The sequence below is a fragment of the Notamacropus eugenii genome, chromosome 3, assembly GCF_028372415.1.
Source record: "Notamacropus eugenii isolate mMacEug1 chromosome 3, mMacEug1.pri_v2, whole genome shotgun sequence".
In the NCBI taxonomy this organism is placed as follows: Eukaryota; Metazoa; Chordata; class Mammalia; order Diprotodontia; family Macropodidae; genus Notamacropus; species Notamacropus eugenii.
The window spans coordinates 377,259,071-377,274,302 of record NC_092874.1 but is presented as its reverse complement, the minus strand read 5'-3'; the positions used below and the strand labels follow the sequence as shown (position 1 = coordinate 377,274,302).

Sequence of the window (15,232 nt, the reverse complement as noted above, 5' to 3'; positions counted from 1 at the left end):
TACAGACCCACCCTAATATCAAAGAGCTTACAAGCTGCTATTAGAATTACTAAAGGATTTGCTAGCATATTTTTCTTCCTTTTTCCTTATACTTTCTAAAATCCTGGGGGAAGGGGAAAGGGGAAGAAGAGAGCCACCTAGCTACCCTATATGTAAGGTCTGTGTTCTATCTTTTTACTGATAAAGAAACTGAGGCTCAAAGAAAGTTCTGACTGACTACTCCTTAACTTGGAAAGCTGAATAGGAAAACTGTCCATGTTAGTGCGATAGAGATAGAAGAGGTGGGGAAAAAAATACAAAGAAATTTATAACTGATTGAAAGACTGTATTTATACATATTTCCTTTCCTTTCAAGTTTCAGATTTAAGAGCATAAATACTTTTTGGTCCAAGAAAGGAAGAACTAGAGCTGAAGACACTGTTTATTATTTTTAGATTTATGCTTTATGAACTTTTAAATGTTATTTGCTTTTTATTTCTTTTTTATATGTTATTTGCTTGTTAACATACTTGTTATTTCCCTATTGGGATGTGAGCTCCTTGGGGGATTGTTTCATTCTTTGTACTTTATCCCCAGCTCAGCCCTAGTACAATGTCTGATGCGTAGTAGGTACTAATAAATGCTTCTCAATTGGTTGATTGATCCTCAACAGAAAGGTCTGAGGTTTATTCTGCTCGTCAGGCAGTACTTGCCACAACTTACTACCTCTAAGTGCTGAAATGACAGCTCTGGCAGGAGGCAGGAATATGGTCTTGCACTTCTACTTATTTCTTATCTTAGCCAGTATCTAACGCTTAGGGATTGTTTTCTGCTTCTTACCCCCTGGTCGTCATTCTCAAGGACAAGCTGCATTCTACTTTGTGTCAAACATTGTCTCTAAGGAAAACGTTCTGTTTCCAACTGTGAGACTGATTGATATTTTAAAGCCTCTGGGGAGGCAGTGTTGGCAGCTGTGGTTGCCTTTTCCAAACTTAAATGGAAAAGTGGGAGCAGTTTTCATAGAAAAAACATTTCCCTTAAAATTTCCTCTAAATCATGAAGAAAGAATGTGGGTGGGAAGGTGAGTAAAAACGGTGTAACCATATAACTCTACCTCACCTTTTCTTCACAATATCCCTTAGGAGGAGGTAGTGTAGTACAAATATTATTATCTCTGTTATAGATGAAGAAGAGGGGGCAGTACGGTGTAGTGGACAGAGAGTTGGCCTTGATGCCTCTTCTGACATATATGCTAGCTGCGTGATCCTGGGTAAGTCACTTATAAGTCAGGCACCTCTCTAAGACTTTAAGTTGTAGAGCAGTTACTTGTCTAAAATGGCAGAGGCTTTGTTCCCTCACTAGAAGTGCCTCGTGCCAATGAAATCATGTCTGGAGAAAAATAAGACATATGAGAAACTTCTGCCTTCTAAGAGTGAAATGACTTACCCAAGGTCATACAACTAGGTAAATAGTATAGCTGGGACTCAAATTCAAGTGTTATTACTCTAAGTTCAGTGTTTTATTTACTTTATTACTATTTCACTGCCCACTTTGAACGTATTATGACAAAAAACGGGTGTCCCAAAAGTCTTGGAGCATTTCTTTTTTGTTAAAAAAGGTGGAGGAGGGCTAAATGGCACTAAGGCTTTTGGGACACCCTGCATTTGGCAATACATAAATGGTTTAATTATTGACAAACAGAGGATGTTCAGTTCAACCTTACTGAATAGAATATTTCTAGGTGATAAATTTGTCAATTGATTTTGGGCAGTCTTGAGAGCACCGGAGGTTTGCCGCAGAGTTATATAGTTGGAATAAAGTAGAAAGAAGTCTCTAATCTGATGAAGTATTACTCTAGGGAATGGTTTTCTGAATAAAGCAAACTGCCATTTTCAAAGATAAAACCCCACATTATCACATTTTATCTGTAGCTCCATGTGGCTCATTTCATTTGTCATGTTTTTCTGAAGCCTGTATAGAAATACAATTGTCTTTCATAAAAAATATGAGCACAAAAATTTTAAGCTAAAAAGAGTAAATATCCAAATCCTACCTTGAAATTGGGTAAATTTGATGGTTCCCATTCTCTCCCCATTTCTGAACACAACTTGACCCTAAAAAACACAAACCAAAAAGCAATTCCTTATAACATCAGATGCTACTGAGTTGAGCTGAAGTTCATTTATATTGTTTTATGATCATTGGTTAAGGAAAAGATACTTTTTAGGTCATGGCTTTGTTAGTTTTAAAAAAGGAAGAAATTATTGTGTGAAACAGATAGGTTTTGTAGCATGCAATCAATATTTTGATATTTTGGTAGCAAATGAGAATATATGCTCAATAACCTATGCAATCTAGGGACCCCTTCCCCCCATGCATTTTGTGGCTTTGTGGCACTTCACAGTCATCTCTCAGAACCAGAAAGTATATCTGAGTTATTCCAAAAGTTGTAAGAACTTAGAACTTTGCTAGGACTTTGGGGATACCATGTATTTTAGTATACCTACCACATATCCTTGTCTCCCACCTTTCCTGGCTTGCTTCAAGTCCTAGCTAAAATCCCGCCCTCTATAAGAAGTGTTTTTCCAGTTGATCCTGTGTGTAACTTCTTTGTACCTGGTAGTTTGTTAGACTGAGTGCTTTCAGAGCAGGGATTGTCTTTTATTTTTCTTCACCTCCTCAATGCTTAACACAGTGTCTGGCACACAGTAAGAGTTTGATAAACACTTCTTGACTGACTGATATGCCTCGTCATTGTGATTCTGTATCCTTTTGGTGCCAAACATTGATTTCATTGGTATAGAGAACTCCTGATGATCAAATTCCCTCCACCAACAAAGATCAGGTTCCACTGCTAGTACGCGTCAGATGTGAAATTTGAACCACAAATTTATCTGTGCTATGCCACTCTCTCTCTCAAAACCAATCAATGGTACTATTTCCTTCTGTAGGGTCCTAGGAAATAACTTTCCTCCCTAAGCTCCAGGTAGCACCCAAAACTTGATTCTATGAGTTCTTTGGAATACTAGAGGGCGGCTGGACAGTATTCAGGCAAGACAAAAAACAAAACAAACAAAACTCTCTCGATACTCTGACATCTTTTTAACATGGAAATGACAACTAAAGATGCCATCAGCTTAGAATTCACATCTCAATTCTGCATGAAAGAAATGAGATGAAAACACCTGAACAGTACAAAGGTAAACTGAAATAAAGTGTAATTTGGAGAGGTAGAGAAAACGACTTTGTTTTTTATTTCTTGCTGCAGTGTCCTCAAGGGACTATGGAAATACACAACCTCTTTAAAAGTGTTATTTAATTTTATGCAAATGGACCACTTTGAGGTATAAAAATATGGCCCCAGAACAGAGCTGAGAGCTTGCAAAAACCTTGAGAGGCAGAGACCTAACTAATTTATTATTATCATCCTTCTTGAAAATACACCAATCTTCTATACCAGCAACATTTGTAGACATTGGCTGTGTTTGTATTAAAAAATATATTTTTTAATATTGAGTTTGAAAGAGCTGACATTTTTAGGGCCTTCTCTCTGCCTCATTTGTCAAAGGTGAAAAACCTCTTTGTTCTTACTGGAAAATGAAATGTCATATTTTACTCTATAGAACAAAAGGTTATTGTTTAAGTAATTATATTCCTACTTATGTAACTTTAGGAAGCTACTTTTAAAAAGTTGTAATGGATACCACGTGGTTGTATACCACAGGTTTGCTGACTGAAGCAAAGTTGGGTTACTCCAATGAAAATAGATGTTTAATTTTCACAAAATCTGCCAGGTAAAGAGCCAAAATGGGAGGGCTTCATCCTGGGTGGCTTTTCTATAGAGAATGTCAGTCCCAGATTGCTTAAATTCTGCCTGAAAAAAAAACCCAACAACCTGGCAATTAAATTAGCTATGCTACATGCCTGTGAAAAATAAAAATTTTGCATCTGAGTTAACTGAAATAGTGAGTTTGGAAAGTCATATCACATCAGATCACATCATATCACATCAGGTTATACTGAGAGTGCAAGGAACAAAAGCAGGGTAAACCAATTATATCACTAGATTTTCCTTTTAAAACTGCAGGAAAACAGCAATTTCATTCATTTTTAAAAATAAGAATACTAAAAACATCAATTTAAATTTTTAAGAAAGCAACATATTGAGGTATCTTCAAAATGCCCTTTTTATTATTAATGATGACTAGGGACCTCCAAATGGGGAAATGACCTTGATCCCCCATGACTTCTGAGAGTCCATGAATAAGAAAAGTGATGAAGAGAAAACTCTGTGGAAGCATCTATTTTATTTTGTTAAGTCATGGTTGAGAGATAAATGATACTTTTCAGTTATAACTTCTTAATTTAGTGATCCCTCAAATTTTTGGAGTTTGGAAACTGGCTACAACATGAGAATATAAATACAATTTCATAGTAAATATCAGGACTTGGCAAAAATGAGACTCATGTTAGATCTAATAGATAGGGAGGGAGAATATCACATTTCCATCTGTTAAAAAGATGTATACCTTTATGTAAAATTCATGAAACTGAGTGTGTAAATACAGTAGAGAATGTGGGTGAAACAGAAAGAGAAAGAAGAAACACTGCTTTAAAAAAACACGAATGAAGAATTTAATAAGCATCTATTGTGTGCCAGGGCCTGTATTAAGTGCTTTATAAATATCTTCTCATTTTTTCTTCACAACAACCCTGGGAAGTAAGGAGTATACTATTGATAACCTGGCCAGCCAGAGGATATAGATGATGATTTCTGAATATTGATTACAAAGTGAAATGAAATCAAGATATAGTAGTTCCAACCTTGTGAATATCTATTAGAATAATACAAATTCTTGACTTACTGTTCTTTTCCTGTCTCAGAAACTTGAGGAGATAGTAAGGGGAATTACTCCTCTGGACTAATTCTAATCAATGAATAACTGTTTGATGATATAGAATTGACTGGAATTTGGAAGTGAGAAGGCATAGTAAACCCTAGGTATAGCTAGACATATCCCTAGACTTTAGGAAACAATTATTTCCAAAAGTTCAGAGAGAAGATAGGCGTCATTCCGTGTTGATATATTCTAAAAGAGAACACAGCTCAAAAGGGATGCAGGGTCTAAAAATTGAAATTCTAACAACACAATCATAAATGATCCCAATTATAAAGAAAAAAGGAGGAGACCTTAAAAGAAACCACAGGAAGCTCTCTACAAAGGAACAACTATAGGAGACAGAAGCAGAGACACAGCACCAAGGAGACATCCAAAAGCATGGTACAGTTCTTTAAGAGCAGTCTCAGGAAGACTAAAGCCCAGAATGAGCAGAAGTTTGGAAAAAATATTAGACAATACAAAGACTTTATAACATGTATATCACCCAACATCACCCCTTAGCCTCTTTCAGGTCATGATTGGCATTTTGTTTCTTTAAACAATAAGCATCCCTGCTTCCTTTCCCAACAAATGGGATGACCAGGGTGAAGGGTTCACCAATCAATCAATCAACAAGCATTTATTAAGAACTTACTATGTGCCAAAGCAAAACGAATCCATGCCCTTAGGGAGCTTATATTCTCAGAAGGGGGAGGCAGCATTGTTGAGATTGTATCACAGAAAATGTAGACAGTTAGGGGGGTGCTCAGTAGGCTTAGGATATCCTTAAAAATGACTGACCACAGGTTCCAAGTTACAAAGGGATCAGGGATGATAAACTGGGAGAATAAGGAGAAGAATGAAGAACCAGGGTGTAATGAGGATGAAGAACAATTTTAGGAGTGAGAGAGTTTGAGAGGCACCATGATGGGTAACAAGCCTCAACAGCATTGGCTTTGGAATTTGAAGACCTGGGTTTGAATTCTGACTATTCCTTACTATCCTGTGAGACACTGATAAAGTCACTTACTGTTCCTGGATTTCGGTTTTCTCCTCTGTACAATAAAAGGGATTGGACTAGATGTTAGTTTGCTATGGTAGAAAAAGCACTAGTTTTGGAAGCAAAAGACCTGGTTTCAAATTCTGACTTTGCTGCTTACTAGTTGTTTGACCATGGCCAAGTTATCTAACTGCTCTGTGAAATTGCTCTGAGTTATCTCTTTTGTCAAATGAGGACTGATGGTCTAGGGCCTATCAATTTCTTATGAGTCCTAAATCTATGATTTTTAAAGTCTCTTATAACTCTAAATCTTATGAGCCAGGCTGCTCTGTGAATATGAAGATGTTTAGGATGGACTGGAGAAAACATAGGCAGAAATATTTCTGCTGTGATGCCCATTGGATTACCACATGGGCCTCCAAATGTTTTAGGTACATACGTAAGAGGTATGACTGTAATATAATGAGATTTTTTAAAATCAAAATTTACAATATGTGCCTGACTTTTGGAGAAAATATGACCACAACTAGTTACTGACAGATGGGTGAAGCTGTATCCCCATCACAATAAGGGTGGCTCCAGTTCTCAGGAACAATATTGGGCTATCATAGTGTCACAGATTTAGAGCTGAAACGGACCTTAGAGGTCATTGAGTTTACCTCCCTTATTTTAGAGGTGAGAAAACTCAGGCTGAGCAAAGGTTAACTAACTAGCCCATCATCACAGTTAGTAAGAGTCTGAGCCAGGATTTTACTATTGCGCTCCACTATGCTAAGTACTTTACAATTATTATCCTCATGACAATCCTTGGAAGTACTACTTTATCCTCATTTTAGAGATGAGGAAACTGAGGTAAATAGAGATTAAGTGACTTCCCAGGATCACATAGCTAGTGTCTGGGGCTGGATTTGAATTCAGGTCTTCCTGCCTTTAAGTTCAAGAACCTGGCTTATTGTTGAACTTGTTGTTTGCCCTTTGTTCTCAAAGAGGACCATGACATCAGGCAGATGATGCCATGACTTGCAAGTGAATTGGATTGAAATGAGGGAGGTGTAAAGTCACCAGTCTCACTTTCTCCTCCAGAGCCATCTGGTCCAGTGGCCAGATAGAGATCAGGATGACTGGAGATGGTCCAGCATTTGGCTTGTAAAGGACTGAGCCAAACCTTTCATTTGATCTACTGTTTCCAAAGAACCACAGGATTTCCTAGCTTCAAAGGATATTAGAGATATTCCAGAGGAACTTTCTTGTCAATGAGTCGCAGAGCCAGTACTAGTGCCTGGGACTCTTGATTTTCACTCTAGGAATGTGATTTAAGGGAAAGAACTTCACTGGGAAGACCTTTACAGCAATGAAGGTCTTTCTTTCCCCCATAAGAAGAGATGAGCTGCCATTTACATGACATTTTACTTTATTTCTGTTTTACTGGTTGAGAGACTCACTGGACAAGTGAGGGTGAAACAGATTCTGAATTTAGTTATTCATAATTCCAAGTCCAATATTATCCACTGAACCACTCACCTGCCTCAAACCACCATGTTGTCTATACTGGAAAAGCCTCCTAAGTTCAGTTTTTCCACAAACTCAGTCCTGAGTCATATCTGTCATGGGAAAGTCCCTAGTGTCAAGCAGCCCTCTGCAAGGCCACAAGTCAAAGACATCTTTTTCATAGGAACAGGAATGACAACTTACTTCAGAAGTACATGGTAGTGGGAGATGTATTTGCATATGCACCCTGATCAAGGAGATCCAGGACACTATTTTTAAATCTTCATCTCCTATGTAGAGGGAGGAGAGATTTTTCGATTTCCTAGACAGTATGATTTTGGAATCTATTCTTCAGGTAGAGAAGGGATATTTCCTGTGCAGCACCATCTTTCAGAGAACAAGCTCCAGGCCCACTGAATTATGGAAATCTGGGCTTAAGTCTTAGCAAGGCTGTGTAGGACTCAGTGGGAAAGAGGGATTCACAAGAATGAGAAAGGGTCAGACTGATAACAACCCCAAGCTCAGTTTCCTTCTTAGAGGAGGAAGGCTAATGGAATATTTTAATGCCTTGTGATTCTTTATGATTTGAATGCTTTATTGTCCATGGGAGTCTGGGAATCCTTTTCATCTCAGGGATTTTCTGTGGGGTGAAATAAAGTTCATCCCATGCTCAATAACTCAATGATCTTTTCCCTCCTTACTCAGCATAACTAAAAGCTAGGGAACTCACCTACTTTGCACACACAGAACAAATACCTGGACCGAGTATGCTAAAGACTTAACATGGCTGGTTTCTGCGTCTTCTTAGGATCCCACAGTGTAAGCTCTGATGGTCAGCTTGAAGCTGCTTGACTTCCGGTGCCTACTACAATCTCTGGCACAAAGCAGGCACTTAAATAGATGGATCATCGATTGAGCGATTCTTCCCATCATACTGTTTTTTTCTGTATTGATCGTCTCACTCCTGTCTCATTTATCTGCTCATTTTTACATCCCCCACCCCGTTATATTTTATCTCCCTTCTTTTCCATTGCTACCTATCCTCTCCCCCCAGGTGCTGCCTGTAGGGAAAAAATAAATTTTAAGAAAATTACCAACTCTTTAAATCATGAAACCTTTTGAAGAACACAAAAGACCTTGTTTAGAAAAATATCTCCTAAATGTTTTCCTCCTCGACAGCACTTAGAATCATAGAGCTTCTCTTTATGTAATGCCTTACTATTTGTAAAGTACTTTTCACAAAACAATCCCGTGAGATAGGTAGTTTAATTATGATTATCTCCATTGTAAGAATCTCTGGATTTGTTGTCCAGCCTCCATTCTCTCCTCTCTTCAATCCATCCTTCATACAAGTGCCCAAATTATCTTTGCAAAGCTTGAGCCTGATCACTCTTTCTCAGTTCCCTTTGCTTGATCCTTAACCACATCAAGACTACTAACCTTGGGGATACCCCAAGGCTTGGTCCTGGGCTGTCTTCTCTTCTTTCTCTATACTCTCTCACTTAGTGATTTCATCAGTTCCCATAGGTTCAATTATAATCTCTAGGCAAATGATTTTCAGATGCACACATACATATGTACACATATATGTATATACGTATATATCCATCTTCTGAGATCTATTCCCAAACGTCTCAAAGACATCTCAAACTCAGTATATCCAAAACAGAAGTCATTATCTTTCTCCCCAAATTCTCCCCTATTCTAACCTTCCCTATTAATGTGGAGGGCATCAACATCTTTTAGCCATTCAGGTCCACACCATAATATGACTCTTATTCATCTTACATATCCAATCAGTTATCATATCTTGTTTCTATCTCCTCTTTGTACCTCCTACCTCTCCATTTACATAGCTACCACCCTAGCTTAGTCTCTCATTTCCTTTTGCCTGAATGGACTTTTTGAAAAACATTTTTTTTAATGGACCTTTTGAAAAATAGATTTTTATATCTTTTTTGGATGGTGGTGGTAGTGGTAGTTAGAAGGCACATTGGATAGAGCATTGAATTTGGAGGCAGAAAGATCTGAGTTCAAATCTGGCTTCTGATGCTTAATATCTATGTGAGCCTGGGCAAATCACTCAATCTCTGTCTGCCTCAGTTTCCTCATCTATTGTCCAGAGTTGTGAGGATAATAATAGCATTTCTCTCTTACTCTCAGAGTTATTGTGACTATTAAATGAAACAATCACCTTATAAACCTTAAAATGATACATAAATGCTACCTATTATTATGATTATAATTTATATCATCTATATTTCCTCTTCTATCACCCCTCTGAGTAAAAAATGAGGAAGAAAAAAATTCTGCAAAACCAATCTACACATCAAAAAGGTCTGATGTTACATCTATTGATCCATGCCCATGAACCCCCACCTCTGCAAAAGAATGGGGGGGAGATGTCACCTCATATTTCTTCTTTGGGCTTAACTTGGTCATTATAATTTTGCAACATTCAGTTTCAATTATTTTGTTGTCACTGCTCTTTCTACTTGAATTACTGTAGTCATTTATATATTTTTTTCTGAGATCAGCTTACTTCACATTGAATCAGTTCACATGCTTTCCTGTGTCTCTGAATTCATTATGGTCATCTTTTTTTTCTTCTGTGAAGTGTTATTCCATTGTACTCCTTTGCCACAATTTGCTTAGTCATTCCCAATTGATGGGCATCTATTGTTTCTATCTCTTTGCCACCACAAAAGTGTTACTATAAATATCTTAGTGTATATGAAGCCTTTCTTGTCATCGACCTCCTTGGGGTATATGCCAAGCAGTGGAATCTTTGCATCAAAGGTCATGGATACTTTAGTCACTTTATTTGCAGTAGACTTTTAATTGGTCTTCCTGCTTCAAGTCTTGCCACACTTTGATCTATCAACCACACAAATGTCAAAGAGATCTTTCTAAATCATAGATCTGACCATGGTATCCCTTTCTTTCTCCTGTCTCAATAAACCTCAATGGAGGCTTACTACCCTCAGAGTAAAATCTCAAACTCTTCAAGCATTAGAAGAACTCATAACCTGGCCCCTTCATATCTTTTTCTCACACATTATTCCCTTATGTGTACTCTATGGTCCAGCCATACCAGCCTTGGGTGTTCTTAACACCCAGTGCTCTATTTTTCATCTCCTTTTGTGCTGGCTCTTTTCCATGCCTGGAATGTGCTCCTTCTTCATCTATGCTCCTTAAAATACCTGGCTTTTAAAAAAACTCAGTTCAAAGAGCACTGTCTGTAAGAGGCCTTTCATGGTCCCCTTAACTGTCTTCTAAGATTATCTTATACACACACAAACGCACATACACTAATCTAATAACATATTTTGTTGTTGTTCAGTCGTTTTCAGTTATGTCTGACTCTTTGGGACCCCATTTTGGGCTTTTCTTGGCAAAGACACTGGAGTGGTTTGCCATCTCCTTTTCCAGCTCATTTTACACATGAGGAACTGAGGCAAACAGGGTAAAGTGACTTGCCCAGAGTCACACAGCTAGTAAGTGCCTGAAGTCAAATTTGAACTGGTGAAAATGAGTCTTCCTGATTAGGCCAGTGTCCTATCCATTGTACTGCTTAGTTCCTCCAGAGAGAACACACACACACACACACACACACACACACACACACACACACACACACACACACACACACATACACACACACACACAGAAGGGTGCTGGTGAACATTTAACAACCAGCTCTATAAATAAAATGTATGTACAGCATAATTTTAAGTTTAATATGCATTTTGAGTATTTTATCCATCACTTTCTAAAGTCTAGAAATCAGCCATACAATAGATCAAACACTGATTTGTAGGGCTTATCAGTTAATGAAGTGTTAATGATCACATCCAGCTCTCACACGCTGATTTGAGCTGGTCCTGGCACACCCCTACATATGTGTATATATCCATACTGCTTCCCCCATTAGAATATAAGTTTTTTGAGGACAGGGATTGTTTTTATTTTAAATTTTTTTCCCAGTGGTTAGCACAGTACTATGTAAGTGCTTATAAATGTTTGTTGATCGAGTGGCTGATACTTTTCCACATCTATTTCAAAGTATTTCGTTTCACTTACTTTCTATTCCAGTCAAACTAACCTACTTTTTGTTCTCTGAACCTAGGATTCCATCTGTCTCCTACAACTCTTTGCACAGGTTGTTGTGACATGCTTAGAATGTACTTCTTTCTTGCTTCTTCCTCTCAGAATCCTTAACTTTCTTCAGTGCACAACTTAGATGCCACCTCTTACATGGAAGCTTTCTTGGCCCTCAGTCAGTGTTCTCTCCTATTTGAAATCATATTCTAATTTGTCTGTTTAAATGTCTTCTCACAATGGAACATAAATTCTCTGAAGGCAGGAATGTAAAAAAAAAAAGAGCTTTGTATTATTGGTACCTAGGACAGTACCTTATAGACCGTATGCATTTAAGGAATACTTTTTGAATTAATCAATAAACCTTTATTTAGCCCCTAGTATGTGCTAAGTGTTGGATCAAAGTGAATCTTTTGAGTTTTGGTAAAATACAACTGTGGTTCTGTCAATATCCTTGCTGCTGAGATTACATTTTTTTCTTTGTTCTGAAGTTTGAGGCTGAGGTACCTGTATGAGTGAATTTTGATTACCTTTTTGTTGGAGTTCCATAAAGACTTCTTTATTTTTGACATGTGTTATCTGGGTGTCATAGTTATGGTGATATTTCTAGTGCAGTTTTCTGAAATGTATCCTCACTCTCTTTCGGTTTTATTTTCTGGGCTTCCAATAATTCTGAGGCTTTGCCTTCTTGATCAGTTTTCTAAACCCATCACTTTATTCTGCACTGCTTCCTAATCTTTTTTCCAGATGAATTATTTTCTGAGCTTGTTTTTACATTTTTACTACATTCTCTGCCATTCTGTTTTCTACTCGATTAATCCCATTTTAGTTGTTTTTATTGCAATTTTGAATTCTCTATGTGTTTTCTAGTCTGTTGAGCTTTGTCATCAATCTGTCCCCACCCTCTCCCTAGATTTTTAAAAAAGTGGTGTTGAGTTCTTTTAATTCACTTCAGCTTTTCTGGAGATGGAAAGGAGCTGATTTTAGGATTTTCATTCTTCTGTGTTGCTGTGTGTGCCTTGCAATCCATCTCAGTGTGTCTTTTGGACTTTCTAGACTCTTTTCTGATGCTATTTCTGATATTAGTTCAGTAGGTTTCTTTCTTCCTTACTCCATAACATTTATTCATTTTATGAGAGAGCTCTTTTTCCATTTGTTTGTTGTATTTTCAATGATTCTTAATTTTCTTTTAAGAATTTCTAACAGTTTTGTTTTTTTTCACATTTGGAGAGGGAGAAAGGGAGAGAGAGAGAGAGAGAGAGAGAGAGAGAGAGAGAGAGAGAGAGAGAGAGAGAGAGAGAGAGAGAGAAACCGCTTGCAACCCTTCTCTAGAAATATGATTCACGGTTTGCAGTGTGGTATAATGGAAAGGACACTAGATTTGGAGTCAGAGGACCTGGGATTGAATCTGCAAGGCATTCAGTGGCCTTCCTGACCCAACCATATGAAGAACCCCTGGGAAAACTCAAAAACTTCTTCAGGGAAACAGAATCACCTGTCAGAATAAGACCAGTAGTGATGACCTAAAGACCCCTTTCCCATAGATGGAGAGTAGGAATTTCAACTAGCCTCTAATTCCCCAAGGGTCTTCTCTTCCTCCACTAGCGTGAATCAGCAAGAGTCCCTAGGGTCAGGTTCCTCACTCCCTTTCCCCAAAGCCTGTTCCTGCTAGACCCAGATAAAAACCCATTAGTTTTTAGTGGTTTGGGAAACCATACCCCATTTTCTTTGGGGTCCACTTGGATACCCAATTCTACTCATGCCTTAGCTAGTGGATCTGCCCTGTTTCCTTCATTCTCCCAGATTGCCTTTTGATTTAGGAGTATCTCCTCTCAATAAAACTGGCTTGGCTTTTCTATCTTTTTTTTGTGAGCTTTTACTGGACTCTGGGTATTCCAAACCATCCCAGGTCTAGGGTAAGATAGAATTCTGCTTTGCAACTTGCTACATGCTGAGCATGGGAAGGTCACTTAACACCTCTGGGCCTCTGTTTCCTCAGCTATAAAACAAGAGGGTTGGATTAGATGGTCTTTGAGGTCTACTCTAGCTCTACCTGAGGGTCTACAATCCTAATGCGTTCTGTGGCATCAGATTGTCTGGCAACTGCCTGAGGACTTTTGCTGCTTTTGAAGCAGGACCTTCTTGGGCCTATTTGCTCAGCCCTGTGCTGCTTCATCAGTTCCTCTGAACCTACAGCCCCTCCCAGATGGATGGCTGACTGACCTCTTCTTCATTCTTATCCTTAGAGTGCTGTATAGAATTCCTGATAATTAATGACCACAACTAACAATAGTGTTTAAAAAAATTGAAGGCAGGAGACTGAGAAAAAAGATGAAATTGTGAAAGAAGTCTCCATCTAACTAGCTTTTAGATATGCTTCCAATTTTTTAAGAGTGTAAGAGAAAGTCTTCTGACATCCTCTGCCAGGAGGCATGGCATCACCCTGGGTTCTCACTGGCATAGGACAAGTCATGTTAGCAAAGCTGTGAAAAATCTGGGGCCCCATTAGCTAAGTTGGGGGGAAGGTGATCACAGGAGAGTTAGCTACTGGGTGGTGAATGGTTTTGTCCACAGCAATACATTAAGCCATTTACTAAAATGTGGTAGTTAGCTAGAAGGCATAGTGAATAGAGAGCTGGGCCTGGAATCAGAAAGACCTGAGTTCAAATCTGGCCTCAAACACTTACTAGTTGTGTCACCCTGGATAAGTCACTTTACTCTGTTTGCCTCAATTTCCTCATCTGTAAAATGAACTGTAGAAAGAAATGGCAAACCACTTCACTCCAGTATCTTTGCCAAGAAATCTCTAAAAAAGGTCACAAAGAATCAGATACGACTGAAAATGACTAAACACCACCAACACAAAGATGTGGTGGGGGTTGCGATCAACTTTGGTGATGGAAGTATTCATCCTGATAAAGTCATGGGTCCTTGAGTGCCCAAGTCATAATTAAAGAGAAAACAGAAAAGAATTTTAGTTGTAAAAAATTCATGGGCTCAGAGTCAATTAGTTTTTAATAGTAACCTAAAATGTCTATAAGGTAGTTACAAGCAATTTTTTTCTATTCATTCAAAAAGGTGCAAACATTTATCACATACCTAATACATATAAGTCACTGTACAAAGTTAGAAGATTAGAAATTCTCCTTTTAGGTAACTGGTTAGAATATCTCAAGAATACCCAAGCCAGAGATTTCTATGTTCCTACTCTAAATGTTTGTATGGGAAAATAGCACAGAATGGACACGAAAATCTTCACAATAATACGATCTCTCTAGTTACTGAGCATTGGTGTAATAGAAAGAGTTCTGAATTTTAGGAATCAAGTTCTGGTCTGAGTTCTCTTCCTAATTGACTATGGCTCTGGGTCTCAGTTTCTAAATGTGTAAAATTAGGGAGTTGTACTGAGGTACAGAAGTGCTGCAATTCCTTATTAATGCACCTGTGAAAATAGCTACCTAATATGAAATGCAGATATACTTGATATTCTGGATTTAGACACAATTGTCTCTTTTTATCCAGTCATGTTAACTAGAAACAGTGATGCCTCTAGAATGGGGGAAAATTTTTAGAGAGTGGGACTCTTGCTTCCCCCAAATATAATTCATATAACTGTGAGTCCTGCTGTGCTGATGATGCAAGGGAATAAATCATCACTACCTCTAGATCAAACCTTGACAGGCTTAGATGTGGAAAATATTACATTCAACCCAGTGTCCCAAAGGTTGAAGAGGTTAATCTTCCTCTTATGTTGAGCCAGGAAGTAAGAACAGAAGAAAGACAA

The 15,232-nt window shown here is 38.1% G+C and overlaps 1 protein-coding gene across 2 annotated transcripts in view; it reads right to left on the bottom strand.

The window, feature by feature from the left end:
- The window catches only part of GABBR2 (gamma-aminobutyric acid type B receptor subunit 2), an 818,519-nt gene that overhangs the window by 215,538 nt on the left and 587,749 nt on the right, over positions 1-15,232 (bottom strand). For both annotated transcript variants that reach the window (XM_072597481.1, XM_072597480.1), the window contains exon 8: positions 2,033-2,093. In XM_072597481.1, coding sequence (XP_072453582.1) covers positions 2,033-2,093 — 61 coding nt within the window. The remainder of the gene's footprint in view (positions 1-2,032; positions 2,094-15,232) is intronic.